The sequence below is a fragment of the Xiphophorus couchianus genome, chromosome 6 (genome assembly GCF_001444195.1).
Source record: "Xiphophorus couchianus chromosome 6, X_couchianus-1.0, whole genome shotgun sequence".
Classification (NCBI taxonomy): domain Eukaryota; kingdom Metazoa; phylum Chordata; class Actinopteri; order Cyprinodontiformes; family Poeciliidae; genus Xiphophorus; species Xiphophorus couchianus.
Window position 1 is genome coordinate 22,179,595 of NC_040233.1, and position 22,734 is coordinate 22,202,328.

A 22,734-nucleotide genomic window follows, 5' to 3' on the forward strand; every position below is an offset into this window, starting at 1 on the left:
TAAAAGTAAAAAGTACGGTGTAGTAAGCATACTCTCAAAAGTACACTTTTTCAAAAAGTTACTCAAAGTAAATGTAACTAGTTACTACACAACTCGATTGACGACTAACGATTAATTGATCAGCAGCCGTCTTCTTAAATACCTCAGTTTACCGTGAGTAATTTCATTGTAAACTCAATTGTTCTGTGAAGAAGGTTTGCACTATTTGAAAACCTTGGAATGAATTTGTGTGACTTTAAAATAACTATTTAAAAATGGTAAAAAAAAATGTGGCTTGCTGCCGCTGATGACACACATGGACACTCTTTGTCAATTTCTGCTTAAATCTTCTTAATACAAAGATCTCGTCGTTTACCGTCCATGTTTTCTGTTCCATTTTATTCTCATAGCATTGTAAACAGACATCCAGTAACTTTTACTCCAAAGGAAAACAACAGTTGATTAAATATAGCTGAAAATCTGTGCTTTTGAAGTTAGAGTGACTCATCCCACTCCTCTCTCAGAAAATACACAAAAACCAACAAAACAGTAAAACATTTACCAAAGAACAATTAGGAAACTAATTGCCTTCTTTTTATTGAGAGAAACGTGCAAGACCCTTTTTATGTCTCCTGTCAGCAACGCTTTTACAGATGCATCTTCTAATAAAATCAAACTACTTTATTTCATCAAAATATTTCATTTTTAGTTTATTGCCAAGCAGGTAAAAATAATTAGAAAACACTTTTAATGTCTTTGTTGTAGCTATTAAGTACTTTCAACTTGCTCGACAAAATGTTTGGACACCACTAGATTAAATCAACACACATTGCTGCACTGAAATGGCCAAGTCAAAGTCCAGATCCAAATCATTTTGCGAATCGGTTTCAAAACTGGATAAAATAGACACTGTTTCCAACCTGACTGGGCTTAAGACATCTTATTTGTTTGCACTAAATATGATGCATTTAGTGCAAACATCTTGGTGCACTTGAAATAAGACAAAACTAATTTGGAGGTAACTTTTCAGCAAGATATGAGCTTGTTTCAAGTAAATTATTTTAGTTTATTAGTAATATTAGTAATTGTGGAGTACGCACTATTTAGATCAATATTATACAGCCCAGAAATGGAATCAGAATTAGAATAACTACAAACTTAGAATCCAGAAATACTTAATAGGAACAGTCGCTACTTAGTTACTTTTATACTACCGCTTTTCAGAAACTGTGACTACTTACTTTTAACCCAGAAAAGGAATTAGAACAAACTTAGAATTTAGCTCATTTTTTAGAAACTGTGGAGTATTCACTTTTAACCCAGGAAAGGAATTAGATTAGTCACTCTTTTGTTTATTTTATCAGAAACTGTAGAGTACTCACTAATTAGATGCAGAGTCCAGAAGCCCAGAGGACACTTTTGGATCAACATTGTTAGACTATTTTTTAGACTCCTGTTCTCCCAACTCAGAAATGGAATTAGACCAGAGGATACTGAACAGGAGCACCTAGTTTACATACTTTAGACACTAGATTCTTTTTCTTCTTTTGCTCTTTCCTTTGTTTTGTTTTGCTTGTATTTCCTTTTAATTCCTGTAAAGCACTTTGTATTGCCTTGTTGCCGAACATGTGCTAAAATGACCTTTAAATAATTCATTGATATTTTTTAAGCACTAGTTTCACTTATGGGAAAAATGTCTGAGTAAAAAAAATGCCAGTGGAACTAGCAAGTTTTTCTGACAAAATTAAGGAATTATTTATTAAAGCAAGCTCTTCTATCTTGCTGAAAAGTTACTTGAAAGTTTGTTTTGTCTTATTTCAAGTGTAATAAGGTATTTGCACTGGAAACTAGACCAACAGTATTTTTTAAGCATTTGTGTTATTTCAGTCTTTGCATTATTTTTATTGATCAATCACAGAAAATTGACATAACATCTGTTATGAACATGAAGGCATCTTCGGTAAATAATAACACTTTTAGTGGAAAGTTGACTCTTTTGATTGACTTTTAATGTAAGTTTTATGCAACTTTGGATAAAAATGTAGTTATTTACCAAATAATGCTAAGTTGACACTTAATGCATTTTTGCTTTAAAGGTGACATTATTTACCAAAAGACACTTCATTTACTCAAGTTTATAACAGTGTAATGTCAGTCTTATGCACACCCCTTCAAATAAAGTGTTACAAAAAGTGCAGTAAAATAAATTAAAGCTTACAGTTGTAATGTAAAAAATATATTTGAGGGTATTTTGTCAAGGCGCTGTACCTTATTGAAATTAGAGAAATGAGTTGAGAAGAGGTGTCCTCTCAGTAACACACGCCTGTGAGTTTGCCCACGAATGAACATCTGGCATACTTTAGCCCAAAGGCCAGTTCCCTCCAAACCAGGCGACTGATTCAGAGTGATCTAATAAGGTAATGGCTTTTGGCTAATTCAATCTAGCTGGAAGCGGACGGTGCATTTGTGATTGTCATCGGGGATTAGTCATCAGGGGTGTCACAGAGAGAGAGAGAGAGGGTCCTGAAATCCCCCAAACCTCTCTTACTGTGTCACTCCACAAACCAAAATCTCATTTCATTTGTAATCAGCGCAGAGATGCCAGAGACGAAAATTAAATCTGCTTGTGGCCGACGTTGCGTTTATCCCTCATCAAAAATTATCAGTCTCTGATATACCTCCGTGATCTCAATCTCTATTACCAGCCGTACTCCACCAGTATCAACAGTTTAATTGAACTGGGGGGAGAGGTGGTGGTAGGGGGGTAATTTTGCGCTCTTATGATACCTGATGCAAGTAATATTTCCGATGGGGTGTTTTAGATTTCTGTAGGGAAATCTGTTTTAAACAGCTGAGGGTTTATTATTTCATGTCATTACTGGATTGTCATTATACCTCCTCTCTGTACTTTTTTTTTCTCTGATTTTGTCCTATTTTTTTACACACTGGAAATCAAGAGGGAGACATGTTAGATTCCCTTGAGGTCTTCTTTGTTCTCCTGCAGCTTTGCATGCAATCCACCTTTAGAGTCATTTTCACGTTATCGACGTGAGAATGAAAAAGCAATAATGTGCGAATGAACCCTCCGCCGATACATAAGATACCCATTAACAGCGGATCCTTGACCGGGGGACGAAACTAATATGAAGCAAATCTCATTTTGATTTGAAAGAAATGGCTCAGAAACTGAAATATCAGGTGGCAAATTGGAGGTAATGTTATGTGACAATCTTTATTGCGGGATGAGGGGGGAAAAAATGACGGCTGTGTGCCGGTTTAAAGCGATGTTGGCATAAACGAGAGGATGTTTGGTGTAAAAAAGTTTGTTTTCTGGCCCTCAGGTGAAGTGCTGTAAGTACTGGCCCGACGACACAGAGATCTACAGAGACATCAAGGTGACGCTTATAGAGACCGAGCTGCTGTCAGAGTACGTCATCAGAACCTTCGCTGTGGAGAAGGTAGGCTTGTGTTTCGCTTTCACCTCATTTCGAGTATATTTAACCTTTCATACAGCAGGAAATTACAAACACTTAGGTTTTTGTGCCTCTAAGTGATACAGCAGAATAAATTATATGTCAAGAGGGATTTCAAAACTTCTTCTGTGCTCTGAAGGACGCAGAAAAGTGATTAAGCTTTGACTTTTATCAGCAGCTTATTAAGGCCTCAGAAACGGTGTGCCTCTTAATCTGATAATACTTTTGTGAAATACTGCATGCAGCTTCTTGAAACGATTAATACACCTTAAACATTTTATCCTGCTTGAAGGCCGCAACTAAGGATTATTTTAGTTATAATTCAGACGATTAATTTTAAAAATGTGCACGTTCTGCAGATTTTTTATGTAATTTTTCATGGTTTTTTTTTACACATCATTAGAACTACTTTAAAAGATCCAAATAAACAGATAATTCAATTCCTTTTTCAAATTAGAAACTAAACATTTTATTGCCTAAAATATGGACAGTGGACACTTTGAACAAATAACCTGAGTGGAATAGTTGAGATTGAAAAGTATCCAAATCCAGTTTACTTTTAAAGCACATTTAAAAACGGCAAGCTTGCTCAAAGTTCTGTAAAAAGATAAGATTATTCATGTGTTAAGATGGCCTAGTCAAAGTAGAAATACAGTTGAAAATTTGTGGAAAAACTTCCACCATCCAATCTGACTGAGCTTCAGCCGTTAATATAACTAAACCCCATCAAAATAGTATCCATCTAATTTTATTTACAATGGATGAACAATCATTATTCCTTTAAATTTCAACAAACAACAAAATAGCGTCTATAAATAATTAATAAAGTAGTAATCAACAATAATCATATGTTTATATGATCATTTGAACAGTTTTATGTAAGGTCAATATCCATATTGTTCCTCTTTACACATACATGTGTGTAGATCCAAACTAAAACAGAACAACTGATGTAATTGAAAGAAGCAGCCGATTCTTCAACGCTCTCAGTATTAAATAAAATGTTTTCCGGTGGGAATCCTCTCGAATAATTAGCTCTCCTTTCAGATGTTGGTTAGTTACTGCTGAGGCACAAACAGCAGTTTGGGTTACAGTCACACTGTGAGGAGCTGCAGCATGCTGAGAGTCAGATTTTTGAAGCTGCACTGAGTGTTTCACATACATCCACAGCATCCAGGTAGTCAGTGTTGCTCCCTGGAATCTGAAAGGCGTGACACAGAAATGCTTAAGGATCAAGGCTGCATTCCCCTTTGGATGGTACTGTTTGCTGATAGATATTGGAAAGTTTTTTCATCCTTCCTACTTTTACCTCCATGTCGTTTGTGTTTGCATTTAATTCACTGCTGTATTTGCTCTGCAAGGACCTCTCGCAGCATGTGTACTGTGTTTTTCTCCCCGGCGCTCTGTGTGTTTAACATGATGACTCTGTTCCTCAGAGAGGCGCTCATGAGATCCGGGAGATCCGGCAGTTTCACTTCACCGGCTGGCCGGACCACGGCGTGCCTTACCACGCCACGGGCCTGCTGGGGTTCATCCGCAGAGTCAAGTCCAAGACGCTGACCAACGCCGGGCCCATGGTGGTTCACTGCAGGTGTGTGGTGTGAGGAAACTGAGCTCTTTGTTTCCGCTGCTGTGGTACCAAACTCCTTTTTTTTTTTTTTTTTTTTGTCAGGCTTCTGTGCAGTTTTTAGAAGGAAAGAGAAAACTCAGATCTGGGCAAACTTTGCAAGTCTTATTTTTTAGTGTTCCTTTTTCTTTCCTTCTCTGCTTTCTTCTGTCTTTTCTACTTTTTATATTTTCCTTCCCGCATTGATTCCATCCTTCCTATTTTCTGTCCATGTCCCTGTATCTTGTATCTTCCCTTTCCTTCTTTCATACCTTCTGTTTACATCTCAAATTTTTCTTTCTTTATTTCTTTTCTTTCTTTGTTTACTTGTGTTTTTCTTTTACCTGTATGTTCATTAATTTTGTCACTGTTGCATTTTTCATGTTATAATTGGCCAGATGTTTTCACTGTGTGACAGAAATGGAGTGCAGAGAGCCAGTTGAAAAGCTTTGCATTTATAGCTCAGTGTTTCTCCTGTACATATATCATTCAGCAGCAATGCTGCATTCACAGATGTGAACCTTCCCCTCGTTACATGCACTGAGGCACAGATGCCAGAAATTCTTTGTTTTATAAAGCAGAAGATCTTTTTTTTAACAGAGGAACATCAGATTTAGAATTTAAAATTACGTTTTAAATTTTGACCTACAGGGTTAGAGGTGATAGAATTTTATGCATAAATGCGTGTCGTTCCGCTGCATGGTGAACTTTTAACCTGCATTTATGGACGCAGCAACAAACTATGGTCAGTGATTGATTATTTTCCTGATAGATTTTTTTTTTTTTCACTTGTGAGTGTAAATGTTGAGTTGGGGAGCATGTCCAACACTGATTTATTTTAATTTAAAGTGAGTAGAGGCCCAGAACTCATTTGGAAAGAAGCTCAAGAAACGTCAACCTGATCTATCAAAAACATTTAAGAGAAAAAACAGGCTGTGTTTACATATGATTTGTCTGAAATTAAAGCAGTAATAGAAAATTCTTTTGTCTGCGTACAGTGCTGGTGCCGGTCGGACCGGCTGCTTCATCGTCATCGACATCATGCTGGACATGGCGGAGAGGGAAGGTGTGGTGGATATTTACAACTGTGTGAGGGAGCTGCGCTCACGGAGAGTCAACATGGTTCAGACAGAGGTATGGTCAACCTTCTCTCCCAGTAACCTCAGCAGCAGAAGTGGGTAGAGAACCCAAAAACTGTACGCGGGTAGGAGTAGCACTACTTCAACATATTTTTAATCAAGAAAAAGTAAAAAATTTGAGAGAGAGAAAAAGGTACTTGGCAGAAAGGCTTCAGAATAACTGATTATAACATCCGACTTAGTGTATAAAAATTATTTGGTAACACTTTATTTGAAGGGACATGCATAAGACTGACATTACTCTGTCACAAACATGCCATAACGCCGGTTATGAACATGAAGGAGTCCTCATAAATGTTTACGACTGTTTTAGTTGCAATAAAAGTTGCATTTAAAGGGCATTAAATTTGCCATCTTTGCTTCAAGTATCATTATTTACCAAATGATACTTCATGAGAATAGTCATAACCATTCACAAAAACTCCTTCATCTTCATAGCAGGTGTTATATCATGTTTATGACAGTGTAATGTCAGTCTTACATACACCCTTTCAAATCAAGTGTTATCAATTATTTAATTAAACAGCACCGCAAAAATAGAAAATCTTACCAAGTATTTTTGTGCAAAGATCTTAGTATACTTCAGCAAGAAATAGCAGCTGGTTTTAAGTCAATAATTCCTTAATATTTACAAAAAATGTAAGTAAATTTAAAAAATTTCTTCCACTGGCAGATTTTTTTCACTTATAACTAATACTTTTTCATCAATATTAAGCAATTATTTACTTAAACTCCTAATTATTGCTGAAAAGTTACTTGTAAGTTAGTTTTGTCTTATTCCAAATGAACTATGATATTTTCATCAGAAACTAATATTGAGAATAATTTTGTGTTTTTGCAGTGGGACAAAAATAAAAAGTTAGACTAAAATTTAAAAAAAACAAATGAATAACATATTGCAAAATAACAAATCCAGGAAACTGTGCAAAACTTAAGAAACTGATACTTACTGTAGGTAATGTTACATAAATCCCTTCCAGTGATAACAGAGTTTTTTGTTTAAATTCACCAAATGGCACAACAAACTCAGCAGATACAAAACAACATCAGAACAACGAAGTCTGCGTGCAAACAAGTCTCAATTTAACATAAACTGTAGGTGTTTCATTCATTTTTATTAAACAGTTTGTTTTCATTCTGTGAAGTTACCCTCTGTGATTCGAGTATCCAGAAATATTACATGATATCAATGGATTACAAGTAAAACATACGGAGTTGTAAAACTACTCCTAAAAGTTCATTTTTTCCAGAAAGTTATTTAAGTAACTGAGTAAATGTAACTTGCCCACAAAACAAACCAGGAAGTCTAGGGAGGAAAAGCAACGGCTTGTAGCCATCTAAAGTGGTCAAGTGGTATCAACATTTAATTCTCCTCATTAGCTTTACTTCAAGACAAAAGCTTAAAATTTAAAGAAAAAAACGCTTTCATATATTCTTTTGAGTGATTTATTTGATTCATTTTGAAGCTGAGTGCAGCAGATCAAGTGGAAATCTATCATGATTTTGCCATTCAGTCATTATGTCTATTATCTTTGAAAATCCAGCATAATATTTTTTGTCATTTAGTGGAAAGTAGCTGCTCAAATTTCAAATGTGAACGTTTCATTAAAACATTACAAAACCATCCGATTTAACGGGAGTTCTGCTGTGTTTGTCTTTCAGACCATCTATTTGTCGCGAACACCTTTTTTTAAATGGATCATCTCTTAGACATTTATTAAATTGCTCACAGAACAATTTCCCAGGGTGCTCGGCGTAAGTGGTTGGCTCTACATTTTGGGATAACGGGATTTACAGGCTTTGAACAGAAAGTATTTAGTTGATATCAGTGACTGAAAACATTCCTGGCCCTTTTTTCAGCTATTCTCCGGTGCAGACTTCCCTTAACGCCGGCCATCTGGAGATGTCCATCGTGTCGTTGAATGCATCATTTCCCTGTAATTCTCTTTAAATCACAGGCGTCATTGGACTTAATGGGCAAATGTTTCATCGTTGACGTCCAAATGGGGATTTGAGCAACCAGAGACCAAACGTTGAGTCACTCTCCTGAAGTTCAATGACCTTCAAACCGCGCGCGTACGTGGGTGTTTTCCCTCGCAGGTGTTCAGGCTCATTGGCTCGGCTCCTGCGCCTGCAGCCAGACACAAACACTCCGCCACGGTTTAATTCGCCCATGAAAATGTAATGCGACGTCTTTAATACTTTATGAGCTCAGATAGGATCCATCAACCTGTAAATTGATAAACATCTGACCTACTGACCCGGCCCAGGGCGCCGCAGGCTCTCAGTCGACAGTTCACATCGCGTTCTGGACAGATAGCAAACGGCTTTTTTCTGTTTGTACGTGTAAATCAGTGACCCCTGAGTTTGAATGCGGATTTTGGAACAAAGTGACAAGGAAGTGTCAGCTGAAAATGTCACTTCAGAATAGATTTGCATCAAGCTTCAAGCTGTGTCACCGTCTCCAACGCTTGAGTGATTGACTCCAGGAGGAGGAAATCTGCTGTAATTTCCTGCTTCGGTCTGCATGAGAGCTGCTTTCATTGTCCAGACTTCATGCTTATTCACAGAGGCATGCAAAAATATTCACACCTCTTTCATCACATCAAAATCACAAACCTTAATGTATTTTACGACATGATCAACACAAAGCAGCACATAAATTTGGAGTGCAATCAAACTAGCATGTGGTTTTCAAATTAAAAAAAGCAAAACATGCATTTAAATTTATTATCTTTGAGTCATTATGTGTTTTGATTTCATTTCGGAGTTTCAGAATAAAAGGGATGAGAGGTGGGTTTCAGTTGTTTGTGGAAAAACATTTGCAATAATTTCCTCCTCCTTCACAATCATGCACCACTTTATCTGCCACATAAAATCATGTTCAAATGCATCTGCTTTTGCAACGTTTCAATATTACCAAATCATAACCGTCCGTGCAAAAGTTGGGTTAAATTTTAGGTAAAGGTCAATTTCAGAGAATATTTGCCGTTTTTTTAGTCCCAGAAAGGATTTAAATCAGCCTTGTAGCAAAAATATATGTTAAAATATGTAACGTAACCTTTCAGCATAAACAATGTCAAATATTAGCTGGGAAAAAAATGCCAAAGGGCTAAAACAAAAACATGTTAAAGGTCACTGAAATCCTCTTGCTAAAGTGCAGCAGACCCTCGTCACGGATGGTTTTGCTGCTGGTGAAAACAAAATTCTCATATTTTTGTGTCATTAAGGTCTAAGGAACATAAACATAGCTAAAGTTATTATCTTTAGCCCCTTAGCTTCGTTTCTGGTTATTACAACCGGAAACGAGTGATCAGGCTAAAATCTGGGCGTAGTGATGAACTCTGACCTGAACCTTCAAAGATGCATAAACATAGTTACAAAGTCAGCCTTCTATCGCCTGAAACATTTCCAGGATTAAACGACTAATGTCTTTAATCTCATTAATTACTGCAACAGTGTCTTCACAGGTCTGCCTGAAAAAAATAAAACAGAACGCTGCTAGTCGCATTATCACTAAAACCAGGAAGATGGCACACATCACCCCCTTTGTTTTTTTACATATATATATATATATTTAATATTTTTATTGGTATTTTCCACATTTCTTTACATATAAAACCTATATGAGCAATTCACATTCAACATAAAATAAAATAGACTTTTGCTTGGGAGCTATTTTTCTACTAGACCTTTTGTCCAATCCAGTTTGTCCATTTTTTTCGCTGTCTTTTGTTTTGAACAGTGGCCATTGCATCCACTATTCTTTGTATTTACATCGTGCCAGTTTTAAAGTTATTACAATTCCTCCCTTTAGCTCTTTAGACTTTAAAATAGACTTTAAAATAGACTTTAAAATACTGCTGAAACACTGATTTCTTTTAAATAATTTGTTTAAAGCTGCCTTTGATTAGTAGTAAGTTGAACATTGATCAACATGTTACATGTGTCTTTACTTGATGATTTGGCATTTGACAAAATGTGATGTTTATTGCTTGCTTCAAGCTTGGTGATTACATGATGTTTTTGCTGCTGAAATGTGCCATACAAATAAACTTGACTTGACTAAGATGTATGACAGATCCGCAATGAGGATGCTGTTTTTTTCAGGAGCAGTATGTCTTTATCCATGATGCCATTTTGGAGGCATGTCTCTGTGGGGACACCACCATCCCCGCCAGCCAGCTCCGGTCCGTCTACTACGACATGATCCGCCTGGACCCGCAGACCAACTCCAGCCCCATTAAAGAGGAGTTCAGGGTGAGAGCTGTACCCAACGTATTGAGAGTGTGTGCAGATCCCTCATAGAGCTTCATCTCAAATGCAGGACAAACAATAGTAAACATGTTCTCTCTTGATGAAAGGCACAACCCCCCTCTGGGCCAATCAGGAGCAAAAATGCATTAATCTGTAATAGTATCACCCCCTCTTGGGCCAATGAGCGTTATATGAGACGCATCATCCCCCCCTAAGTTTCATCACAGTAACATCAGGGGAGTCAGAGCAGTCGCTAATGGAACTGATTAAAGAATTGCACTGTTAATTACCATAGTGGGAGATAATTAGCACACTCACAACCCAAGCGCCTACCTTCCTGCGTCTATATGACAGCATGTAATCTGCCTCCATGCGACAGACTCTGAACATGGTGACTCCCACGCTGCGGGTGGAGGACTGCAGCATCGCCCTGCTGCCCCGGAACCACGAGAAGAACCGCTGCATGGACGTCCTGCCGCCAGACCGCTGCCTGCCCTTTCTGATCACCATCGACGGAGAGAGCTCCAACTACATCAACGCTGCGCTGATGGACGTAAGAGTCAAACATGGACTTGGCTTTGTCATTTTAGCCACTTCAGAGATGTAGAAATTCACTGAAAAACCCCAAAAGGAACAAAGTGTGAGGTTAAGTGGAACAAATTAGAACAAAGGCAATTTTCTTACTAATACCACTTGTTCTTATTAAAGGGCCCATGTCACATATTAGATCAAGAAAAGCCTGCACTGCAAAAATTCAAATTCATAACAAATGTTTTTGGTTTAGTTTCTAATGCAAATATCTTAGGATATTTGAAATTAGACTAACTTACAAGTAACTTTTCATCAACATATAGGAGCTTGTTTAAAGTAAATAATTTCTTAATATTAATGAAAAAGTGCTAGGTTTTTTAAAGCCATGAAATATTTTTCTCTTACGTGAAAAAGAAATCCACCAGTGGAACTAGTTTTCTAAAAATCAATATTTTTGCCCTCCTTCAATCTCCCTATTTTTATAGGAGGCATTACTGAGTTAGATGTTAAACATGCTCTCATGTTGGAAGAACATTTTTACAAATATATTGTCAACAGAGAAGAAATTATCCATCAGAAACCTTTATAACAAGTTTCTTAAACTTTTAGAATGAAGACTACTTAACTTATTGGGTTTGTTTTGAGTTATTTACAGATTCTGAAAATTTGGATTCTAAACTTTCCAATTATGAGAAACAATGAAATGAAATCAAATCATGTTGGAGCTATTTGTAATTTAGAAACATAATAAGAAAAAAATAAACCTGAGTTGCTTTGGCAGAAACAAAAACTTTCCTCTGCACTATTAAATATATGTTATCCACCCATTTCTAACAATTGTTTGTGATTAAATCATTTTCAATTAAATAAAATTAAGAACATGTGAGCAGAGCAATAGCAAGCAAAGTTGGGAAAAACAAAGAACAGTTCTCACTAACGACTCTGCTGTTCAAAAGAGTCGTTAACAGCACAGAGTTCAAAAGTATCAAATTGTTAGCTAAAGGCACATCAATACTCTCACTACGTATGACTTAGCTCCCTCTGAACATATCAGTTGTTTTCTTTCCACCTGTATCTTCAGTTTTTCCTTTGAATGATCCATTTTTAAGCCACTTATCCATTATTATTTTAAACACAATCCTTTGGTAAGCTAGCTGTCACTGTAAAATAATTGGTCGCTTCCGTGCTGTGCTTTGCAGACCACTAGGGGGCACCGGCAGACCACCAGCGGTCTGCGGACCGCAGTTTGAGAGACACTGCTGTATCATTCTTTAAAATCTCGCTTTTCTTTCCCTGTTTCTGCTCCTCCAGAGTTACAAGCAGCCGTCTGCGTTCATAGTGACCCAACACCCGCTACCAAACACAGTGAAGGACTTTTGGAGGTTGGTGCTGGACTACCACTGCACATCCATAGTGATGCTCAACGACGTGGACCCGGCACAGGTAACCCAGACCATGTGCTCAAAACGAAGAAACGGTCTTTCAGAAACATTGCAAGTCTCACACACAAAGTGTTTTTTTTTTATTACCAGTGTGTATATTATCTGGGAAAACAACACTCGTACTTTTTTAGACACAGTATGGATGCAGCGTGTGTTTGAAATATGGGAGATGCAGCCGAGAGGATGCCATGAAAGCGGAAACAGGCCTGTGGAAGAGGATCTCCAGATTTCTCAGCCTGAGGCTCTGTCATAACACCCGGGGATCAAAGCCTGAAGCCGGGCTGCTTCCCCTCCACCCAAATCCCCTTTCCCTGGGTGACTGACTGACTGGGTAGAAAAGGCCTTTCATTCAATATTCTCACTGTAGCCGGCCCGTCAGGCAGCCAAGAAAGGAGCACAGGTGGGAATGGAAGGAGGACGTGCAGATGAACGAGAGAGAGCTGGAGCTTTCCTTTCCCTCACATCAACATCTTTGTTTTTGCATCTGTTAGATTTGTCAATTTTTGACTGGCTCTCGGAGGAGGCTTGAAAGCGGAGCTTAAGCTGCTGCACAAACTGCGTATGTGTTTGCACTTTTGGTGCAATAGAGGAGTTGATGGCAAATTGTATGCTTGACTCTGTGCACGTTTTCTGTCCTGTTAATTTGCATTCTTCGAGGTAGTGTAGCTGTTTGTTCGTGATTGTGTGACTCTGCAGGAAGGGGTGTCCATCTGTGTGTGCTCGGATTTAGCACTGTGAGGCCGGCAGTGCAGCTCCACAGGTGCGTGTTACTCAACTGCGTGTCTTCACCTGCTGGGCAGAAATTGGCGAGACTTTGCTGTTCTTTTGAAGCTGTCCCTCAGGGGTTGACGTCTCTGTTCGGCTGCCAGCTCCGTTGTCAGCCAGGAGCACTGTGGAATAAGCTTGTTTTTTGAGCCTATACTTTTATCATTTATTGCCATTTTAGATGAAAGTATTGATGCTTTTTATGACTTAGCAAAAAAAAAGTCGATTGCATTAACTAAACGGCTGCAAGTTGATGCCAGACCATTCAACAATTCTCCAATGAGTGGAATTTGTCTAGAATTTGATATTAGCATTTTCAACAACTATGGAAAGAAAAAGTAATAGTAGGGAGTCATTTTTGTATTTTAAAACTTTATATCTTATTCCATTGTCCAAATGTTTTGTTCTTCATGCTGTCCTTCATTCTTTGGGTAATTTTTCAGAGATCTGAGTGATCATGGAAGAGTTGCACTGCAAAAACACAAATCCTACCAAGTATTTGCGCCAAGTTTTTAGTGTAAATAACTTGGAACACCTGAAATAAAACAAAACTAACGTACAAGTAACTTTTCCGCAAGATATCACGTGAATTCAGAAAAATGTAAAATTTAGTTCCATTTGTCCTTCTCTCCTCTGTATCTTTTTTCTTCTTTTCATTATTCCTTTCTTGCCTTAATTCCCTTCCTAACTTCCTTGTGTCCTTCCATTTTTTGTACCTATATTCCTTTGTTGCATGATTCTTTTCTCCTTGCTCTATTTTATCATTTTTCCCTTCTCCCTTATCATTCTTTTCTTCTTTTAATTTCTGTTTTTGTGAATTCCTCCTTGTTCTTTACATTCATTGAATCCTTTTCTTGCCCCCCCCTGGTGTCTTTCATTTCTTCTTCTTTTTCTTTCTTTATAGCCTTTGAAAGAGAAACACATATCCTCCACTTAACAATCACCATTAAGTTATTCATCCTTTGTGTCGCACCAAACACAACAAAATACCCAAACATTTTCTTTTCTGACTAGAACACACATTTCCAATTAAAGCTTTTAGCAAACTTCACAAGTTTATTTTTGCATACCCCTGTTTCCAACTCTTGCGAGAACGATAGGGAATGTCCAGCAAGAATTAAGAAAAAGCAGTAAACTGGATAAAAATGAAACAATTACCCATAATTTCACGACATTTATATTTTAGAGGCAAATAAACGAGTTCACACTTTGATGTGGGAAGGTGCTGTGTTAACAGATTTCATGTGAGAAGCCCTGCTCTGTCTAGGAACATGAATATGTGTGTTACACACAAATATGTATCCAGATAAAGGACTATGAAAGAGACAGTGATATGAACTGATTGCTTAGTTGTGCACTTCATATATGTATGGTTTCCTTTTCACTCCTAATCTGTATAGTAGACTGTAGTAAAAAAAAACAAATACATCTACATATGTTTATTCAGCACATTCAAAGTAATTGAAGTTGATTGGGGGAAAAAAACCATCTTGAAAGGTGACAATATTTATTACTGTTTATATTTTTTATCTGAAGGAGAAGGTCTGTATAGGGGACCCTTAATGCAAAATTCACATTTTGCACATTTTTTTTACTTCCATTTGAGTCTCAACTGCTTCTAAAAACACGTTTTTTGGCGATGAGTTAATGTTTGGTTTTTTTTGGTGTCTGGAAAATTAGCCGTTTCAAAATCTTCCCAATTGTTGAGCCACAATCAATAGGCACTGCCCCTGTTACCTAGCAACCCCTTGCGCTGTACAATGGCTGCTGGAAAAAACAAGTGTTTTGTTGTTGACTTACGATTCAGAAACCACTTACTGCATTCTTGTTTGTTGTGCAGGAGGTTCTACTTCTGCTTTTCAAAGACGTACAGTTGTATAATTGCGCACCCATTTTGAAGTGTGAATGTAAATGTTGAGTTGGGGGGCGTGGCCAGCAGCAGCTCATTTGGATTGGTTTATATTGTCAACCCAAAGTTGAGCTTGATCCTACAGGTGAAACTCCAACATGGTTGCCGTTGGTCACCATGACTGTTTACGGATCTGGAGGCATAGTTGGAAAGAGGAGGGTTTCTGGTTTTGAAACTCTTTGGAGATGATTTGGTTCTGTTGATGTTTCCAGTCCTTAACCTTTGGTGGCTGGCTGTACAAAACATTTTTTCCTCAGTTGATCTAAAACACCAAGTTAAACACAAACATTTCAGTTATGGTAAAACGTTTGTTTGTTAAAAATTTAGATGTTAACTGATGCTTCTTTGAAGAGGCAACTTGATCGTTTAAATTGAAATTTAGCTTTTATTACCAGCTACAAAAATAAATATTTTTTTCTAAAGAAGGAAATGAATGACTCAAGGTTTTTTCGATGTTTTACTCAGAAATGACAAACTAAGAGTGTGTTGATTAGTTAAAAGCTGCCCTACTTGAGGTATACAAGTTTTAAAGTCTTTTCTTTGTTGTATTTCAGTAAAAACACTTTGCTTTTATTGAATTCATGGCCTCTCCTGGTGTTTTCTGTTTTCTTTTACAACATGTTAGGAGATAAAAATCACTTCCACTGACTTTGAACCTGAAACTAATAAATCATCCATGTTTTTGTTTTGGTTTTTTTGCTTTGTTTTCTCTGCCTGCGTGTTGATTTGTCTGCATCTCTTTCCGTCTGAATGTGTCCGTTCTGTTTAGCTGTGTCCACAGTACTGGCCTGAAAACGGAGTCCACCGCCACGGACCCATCCAGGTGGAGTTCGTCTCCGCTGACTTGGAGGAAGACATCATCAGCAGAATATTTCGGATTTACAACGCGGCTCGGGTACGGAGGCGTTTGTTTGTCTTCCCGGCAGAGAATATGACGGCCATTTTCTCCTGTCACCACTCACCTCACACACACACACGCGCATGTGGACCTGTCCGTTCAAGCTGTGCAGAGGCAGACTCATTTTTTTTAACCCTGCTCCTGCGCCACTGATTGAACCGAGGAGTGATTGCCAGAGATCTTTAGGACAGCTTGATAACTTTCCACCTGCTCTTAAGAAAAGGCCAAATCAGAGTTTCACACCAGTTCATGGGGACACATAAAGATTTCCTGCATCAGATCTAAAAAACTTAATATTTTTTTAGATGAAATGTTTGATAATTAGTAATGTTTTTAAGTAAAAAAGCAACTACTAAGGTGGTTTAACTATTTTTAGATATAAATTTCTGTTCACTTCTGACCTGTAGATCATCTTGTTCAGTCGATTTGTTTTCACCTAAAATATTCATGTGAAGCTTCATGTCAGTTTTATGAATTATTTTTCTTTTAAAAATTATTTATTTGGACATTTCTCTGTTTGTCCATCCATCCACCTGTCCTCTTCATCCCTCCATCCATCAATCCTTAAATCTAAGTATTTCTTGGTTCTTCTATTCATTCATTCACCCATACATTCAACCATTTTTCCATCTGTTTTTCTATTCATCCATTATTGTCGGTTTTCTATTTTCCCATCCATTCATCCATCCATCTATTCTCTTCCATTTCTCCTTGTGTTTTTAACCTGGACATTAATGTTTGTTATTCAGATGTGACTTTCGTTCACATTCTGCTCTTTTGTGGGTTTTTGTTTTGTTTTGTTCCATTTCAGTCATTCAGAACATCTTTTGTTTATCTTATGGAGGTTAAATTCAAGAAACAAATGAGGAATTATCAAAACCTAAACATGTCAGGAGTTACAAAACACCAGACCAGACTCCATCAGGTTTAATCCAACAGTTTAACCCTCTGAGTCCCATGCTGGTTTGACCTGGGCTCACCTGAGTAAGCTGTTGATCCAGTCGATGGTTCTTCATTTTATTAATGCGCTGCGACTGGCTGAGGCAGCGACATGTAAAGTACCAGACAGCCTAATCGCATATGATCACTGACAGGAGTTATTGATCGATACGGTCAGACATCTGTCTGCAGCAGCAGCTCATCCATCACCCTCCATCTTCCTGTCTGCAGGATCATCTCTTCTTTATCTCTCTGTCAGCTCTAGCTCCACCTAGAGTTTTTAAACCAGAATTGCATCGAACCATTAACCCATATATGCGTGGTAACCAGGGATAACTGGTTTGTCTTGGCCCCCCAGCCTCAGGATGGCTACAGGATGGTGCAGCAGTTCCAGTTCCTGGGCTGGCCCATGTACAGAGACACGCCCATGTCCAAGCGCTCCTTCCTCAAGCTCATCCGGCAGGTGGACAAGTGGCAGGAGGAGTACGACGGCGGAGAGGGACGCACTGTCGTCCACTGTCTGTAAGTTCCCCCAACCTCATGCTGAATACAAGGGAGGCTGGCATTAGAGAGAAAACATCTCCACCTACTGTCTGGAAACCTTTACTGCAACAAAAGCTCCATCCTCTGCTCTGGATTTTTTATTTTATCTTTTTTATTGTAAAACAAAACTTTTCTTGACTCATGGTGACTTCTGCAGGAACGGAGGCGGCCGCAGTGGGACCTTCTGTGCCATCAGCATCGTGTGTGAGATGCTTCAGCATCAACACTCTGTGGATGTTTTTCACGCTGTCAAAACACTGAGGAACAACAAACCCAACATGGTGGACCTGCTGGTGAGGCGCACTCAGAAAATCCATCCTTAGACTCTGACTTTTGTAGATATTTAGATCCTGGTGTGACTCAGTCTGGCATATATTGAACAGCGGATGTTCAGTTGAGGCATAAATGCTTTTTAATTACAACATTAAGTCCAGGTAGTATATTGAAATGTCTCTTTCCAACTTCCTTAAGATGTTAGAAGGAGTCTAAGCATTAGCGCAGAAGCTAACATCTACAATCAGGACCAGCGCCATGGATTGGCCGCTTTGCAAATGTCACCCAATACCATTGATCCCAGACATTTCAGCTTCAAAATTTCAAAGAAAACTCCTCTTGTTCTCCTTCTCAGCAATATTGATCTCCATCCCTTCTTCTTTTTTTACATATTGGCATTGGAGTATCATTCAAAAATTAAAGCTAGAACAGCTCAGAATTAAATTTCTTCCTTCTGGAATAAACTAAAAGTCTAAAATATTATTCTCAAACAATGTTTGCTTTTTCAAATCTTTTTTTAAGGGGCCTGCATGAAATCTTCTGCCACAGGTCAGGCTGAAGGTATTTTGTCTGCTTTGTGTTTTTGTATCTTCACCTTGAGAAAGAAGAACGTCGCTCTTGTACAATAATTAAAGACTCAGCAATGTGTATAAAAAGTAAAAGTAAATCTATTTGAGTTTTGAAGTGATAACAATGAAGTTGACTTCTGGTCAAGGATCCACTGAAGAATCAGAAATGAACAAGCCACTCAGCTTCCAATCGTCTGATTTGTGTCAACAGAAAAAAACAAGAACATCATATCTGACTAATGCTGAGGTTTTTGTATGTTTCTCTTATCCATGTTGATGTTTTCCAGAAATTATAAATTTTTTAAAATATTTTTATACCATTTTATTTCTTTCCATCTCAAAATACCAATAGTAGGAGCCCTACACCCACCTGTTGTGCAATTTATAAACATGAAGTTTCATCTATATTTGCTTTTGTTTTCCGATGTTGAGTTAATTATAGACGTACGACTTATAAATGTGTAAAAAAAAACACAAAACGGAGGCGCTTGGTAGCTCAGTTTGTAGCTCTGGCGCATCATGTGGATCACTGCAAAAACTCAAAATTACCAATTTTTTTTTCTAGTTTCAAATGTAGATATGTTAGCACACCTGAAATAAACAAAAATAATTCATAAGTAACTCTTTAGCAAAACACAGAAACTTGTTTTAAGTCAATAATTCTTTAATATCTATGAAAAAGTACCAGTTCCAGTAGATTATTTCCCCTAAACATGGGGAAAATGTTTTGTTGTAAGTAAAAAAATCTGCCAGTGGAACTAGTACTTTTTAAAAATATTAATTATTGACTTAAAACAAACTCCTATTTGTTGCTGAGCAGCACCTTATTTGGATTTAAAGAGTCCCTCAAACAGCTCAAAATAGACAGAACTGAGATTAAAATCTCAATACCGAAGAATGATTTTGTGCAAAAAATGTAATGAGGATGTTTTGTGTAGCTCATAGGCCTATCCTAACTAACTTGTTCAAGCAAGAAAAATATGTCACCTTGAACAGCTTAAAGACATCCTACATGTGTATTGAGTGTGTGTTTTATCTGAGCATGCTGATTTGACCACAAATATCTCATTTATCTCTTATTTTTATGCGTTGCAGGATCAGTACAAGTTCTGCTACGAAGTGGCGCTGGAGTACTTGAACTCTGGTTAAGGCGGAGCTCCTGCCGTCTCCATGAAACTGTGGGACAGTGCAGATGGACTGCAGCTCACATGTGTGCATTATGTGAAGAGTGTGTGTAACCGAGCCAACCGGAGCCAACAGGTACACACCTGACCTTACCTGCGGCTCCTCTTTGACCAGCTCTCCTTTTTACCGTCCAGACGGGAAAGAGTTGTACAGGGTTAAGTAACGCAGCGGAAGAGTCAACGGGAGCACAATGAGCGGTTTCATTTCCTCTCTGGATCCCTCTCTTTCTCTCTCTCTCTCTTTCTCTCTTCTTTCTCTCTCTCTCTCTCAGCTGCCTGTAGTTGTGTGGTTGTTGCCTTGATCCTCATTGGACGGCGAGCATTAGACACTGTCCGGTTTTCCACAGGAATGCGCTGCGCTGTACATACTGTAACGTGTCCATTTTGACGCTCCACTCGTTTCTGTTTCTGCTCAGCTCACTTTTGAGAGTCATTGAATGCAGGAGATCAAAGCTTAAATGTTCCTAAATGTCCTGTAAAACTATGACAACTATGGCTACATCTGCTAACTTGTTTTCCTGTTCGGGGATCCAAAGCTTTATTTGCACTTCCATTGAGTTCTCGCTGTGTGCATATTGTAAATATTTCTGTAGATTATTTATTCACAGTATGTACTTTTTTTGTGACTCGCAGTAAGTGACAATCATATGTTCTATAGGTTTGGTTTCTTGATTGTACTGTATGCTTTTTCTCTTGTTTCTTTTCTTTTTTTTTTTGGTCATCTTGTATGACAGAGGAAAGAAAACTGTAAAGAAAAGATCTATAAATGTACCTACAATATAAACATTGGATTATCCACCTGGATCTGCTGTCTTTGGAAAGATTATGCTGGGGCGCCATCTGCTGGAGCACCAGGAAATTACATTTTAAAAATTCATAAACTGTTTTATACAGACTTACGACATATTTTTTTATTTTAAAATCTTGGGGTTTATATGCAGAATGTAGAATAGTTGACAGGAAAGCCAACAATGCAGTGTTATAAGAATTTTTAAAAAGAAAATAATCATAATTATTACATTAATTGAAAGCAAAAGCTGAAATGCATATTTGCATCAAACAAAAGTGTCTTCTTCATAAGCAGGATTTTAAAGCAAAGTAAGTAAAAAAACAAAACTATTTGAAATGAGTTTCAATCTCACATGATCTGCTTAGTTTGGTGATAAAGCAAAAGTCATGCAGCGTTGATTTAGATGATTTAAAGCTGAGAAATAAATAAAGTGTTGCTGCTCTCACTGAATCTTAATACTGACGCCCACAGCAAATAACTTGCAAAAATCTACAATCTATCCATAATTTTATTGCAGTTCCACAATCTGACCCTGAAAGTTTAAGGAAAATCCAATCTTTAAGTTGAGTTTATTCATTATTCAACCTCTCAGTAAATTTGTACAACGCATTTAAGTAACAAATAGTAATGAGAAATTTGTAAAAAAGAAGAAAAAAAAGAGTTAAAACATTGAAGAGTAATAAAAGTACAATTTAAATGAATAAATGCTGAAAACACATCAGTGAAACATTGCTCTGTTACTATTTAAAAGCCTTTTGGTCGTGAGAAGGAAACTGTCCTCGCCCTCCAGACACCAGCGGGGAAAACAGTCCCTTATGAGGGCGATTAGAAATCGCAACATTTGTGTCCTTTATGGTGGAAAGAGTGGATTGTTTTTTCCACTCACTTCTCCGCCTTGTCGGGTTTTCCAGTCTGGAGCAGCGCAGCTGCTGCACCAGATGGAAATTGCTTTTGTCTGTTCCTCTTTATTCAATCTTTCTATCATCTAGATTCCTGGGTCTGCTCTACTGCTCTACTGCTCTTCAGCTCCCCCTACAGGTTTCCTACAGTATTTAGGTCTTCAGACTGAGATGCCTGTAAGAGGAATTCATTTTGCTTCTGGTGAACAAGTCATGTTGTGATTAGGATATATGTTTTAGATTATACTGTTGGGGGAAAAAACCTAATAATGACCTCATTTCAGTTTCAGCAAACGGCAAGTTGACGTATGGAAAGAATCTAATGGCTGGTAACAAAAAAATACAAAAAAGGTCGCAGATGATTATTTTTCACTATTTTTAAGATGATCTAACCATAAAAATATGTGCATAACGTCTGCCATTTTTCAGTCCTGGATTTATTAATGCGATTAGCAGCTAAAGGTGGTGATTTGCACCCACAGGCCTTCCGCAGTTCAGATCGGGAGGTTTTGAAATCTCGACTGTGTGGAACTGGAAAGGCTCCGAGACTCAGTTTAAGTAAAGCTGCAAAAAGAAAGAAGGATGTCTGAGAGGTGACCTATGATGATTCCTTGAACAGATGGGTCTATGGGCTACACAAAGCATGTTCATTACATTGTTTGCACAAAATCATTCTTAGTGAGATTTTAGTCAGCCTGTTTTGAGCCCCTTTCAGAAGGAGCTGTTTTAGGGCCTCCTGTCACTTTAAATCTAAATAAGCTTCTGCTGGTCACGCCCCCCCAACTCAACGTTTAGACTCGAATGTGAAAATGACTGCAAATGAATGTGCAACTATACAACTGTACATCTTTGAAAAGCAGAAGTAGAGCCTCCTGCACAACAAGCAAGGATGCAGCAAGTGGTTTCTAGATGATAAGTCAACAACAAAATACTTGTCTTTTCTAGCAGCCATTGTACAGTGCACGAGGTTGCTAGGTAACGGGGCAGTGCCTATTGATTGTCACTCAACAATTGGGACGTTTTTGAAACAGCTAGTTTTCCAGACACCAAAAAAGCATTAACTCATCACCAAAAACGGTGTTTTTAGAAGCAGTTGAGACCCAAAAGGAAGTTAAAAAAAATTTGCCATATATGAATTTTGTATTATAGGTCCCCTTTACAGGTCTCCTCCTTCAGATAGAAAATATAATCAGTAATATTGTCACATTTCAAGATGGATTTTTCTGCAGTAAAACCAGCTGACCAAAAGTGCTGGAACTCTGCTTGGGTTGTTAGGTGATGGGTTTAGCTTCCTAAGTGAGAGGCAGTCCTTGCTGACATTTACATTACCTTACATTTTGAAGGCTAATCCTTCCAGGATATTGTTTTTGGTGTTTGGACAGTTTGTCGAGGCAGTAGAGACCCAAACAGAATACTACAACGTGCAAAATGTGAATTTTGCATAATAGATCCCAGTTATTTTATTTGGAATTTAGGTGATAGCTCAAAACAAAGAGCCATTTTTGTTCTCAGTTCAGCTAAATAAAACTTACTTAGGG

At 37.9% G+C, this 22,734-nt stretch overlaps 1 protein-coding gene across 11 annotated transcripts in view; it reads left to right on the top strand.

Annotated features, from left to right (window-relative positions):
- LOC114146801 (protein tyrosine phosphatase receptor type M) overlaps nucleotides 1-20,311 on the top strand; it is a 200,292-nt gene extending 179,981 nt beyond the window's left edge. For 10 of the 11 annotated variants that reach the window (XM_028021173.1, XM_028021175.1, XM_028021176.1 and 7 more), the window contains 10 exons: nucleotides 3,321-3,437; nucleotides 4,889-5,043; nucleotides 6,057-6,192; nucleotides 10,308-10,457; nucleotides 10,834-11,007; nucleotides 12,297-12,428; nucleotides 15,871-15,996; nucleotides 17,297-17,460; nucleotides 17,639-17,774; nucleotides 19,419-20,311. In XM_028021173.1, coding sequence (XP_027876974.1) covers nucleotides 3,321-3,437; nucleotides 4,889-5,043; nucleotides 6,057-6,192; nucleotides 10,308-10,457; nucleotides 10,834-11,007; nucleotides 12,297-12,428; nucleotides 15,871-15,996; nucleotides 17,297-17,460; nucleotides 17,639-17,774; nucleotides 19,419-19,472 — 1,344 coding nt within the window. In that variant the 3' untranslated portion in view covers nucleotides 19,473-20,311. The remainder of the gene's footprint in view (nucleotides 1-3,320; nucleotides 3,438-4,888; nucleotides 5,044-6,056; nucleotides 6,193-10,307; nucleotides 10,458-10,833; nucleotides 11,008-12,296; nucleotides 12,429-15,870; nucleotides 15,997-17,296; nucleotides 17,461-17,638; nucleotides 17,775-19,418) is intronic. The other variant, XM_028021174.1, reaches the window with a different exon arrangement.
- Nucleotides 20,312-22,734: the final 2,423 nt, after the last annotated feature.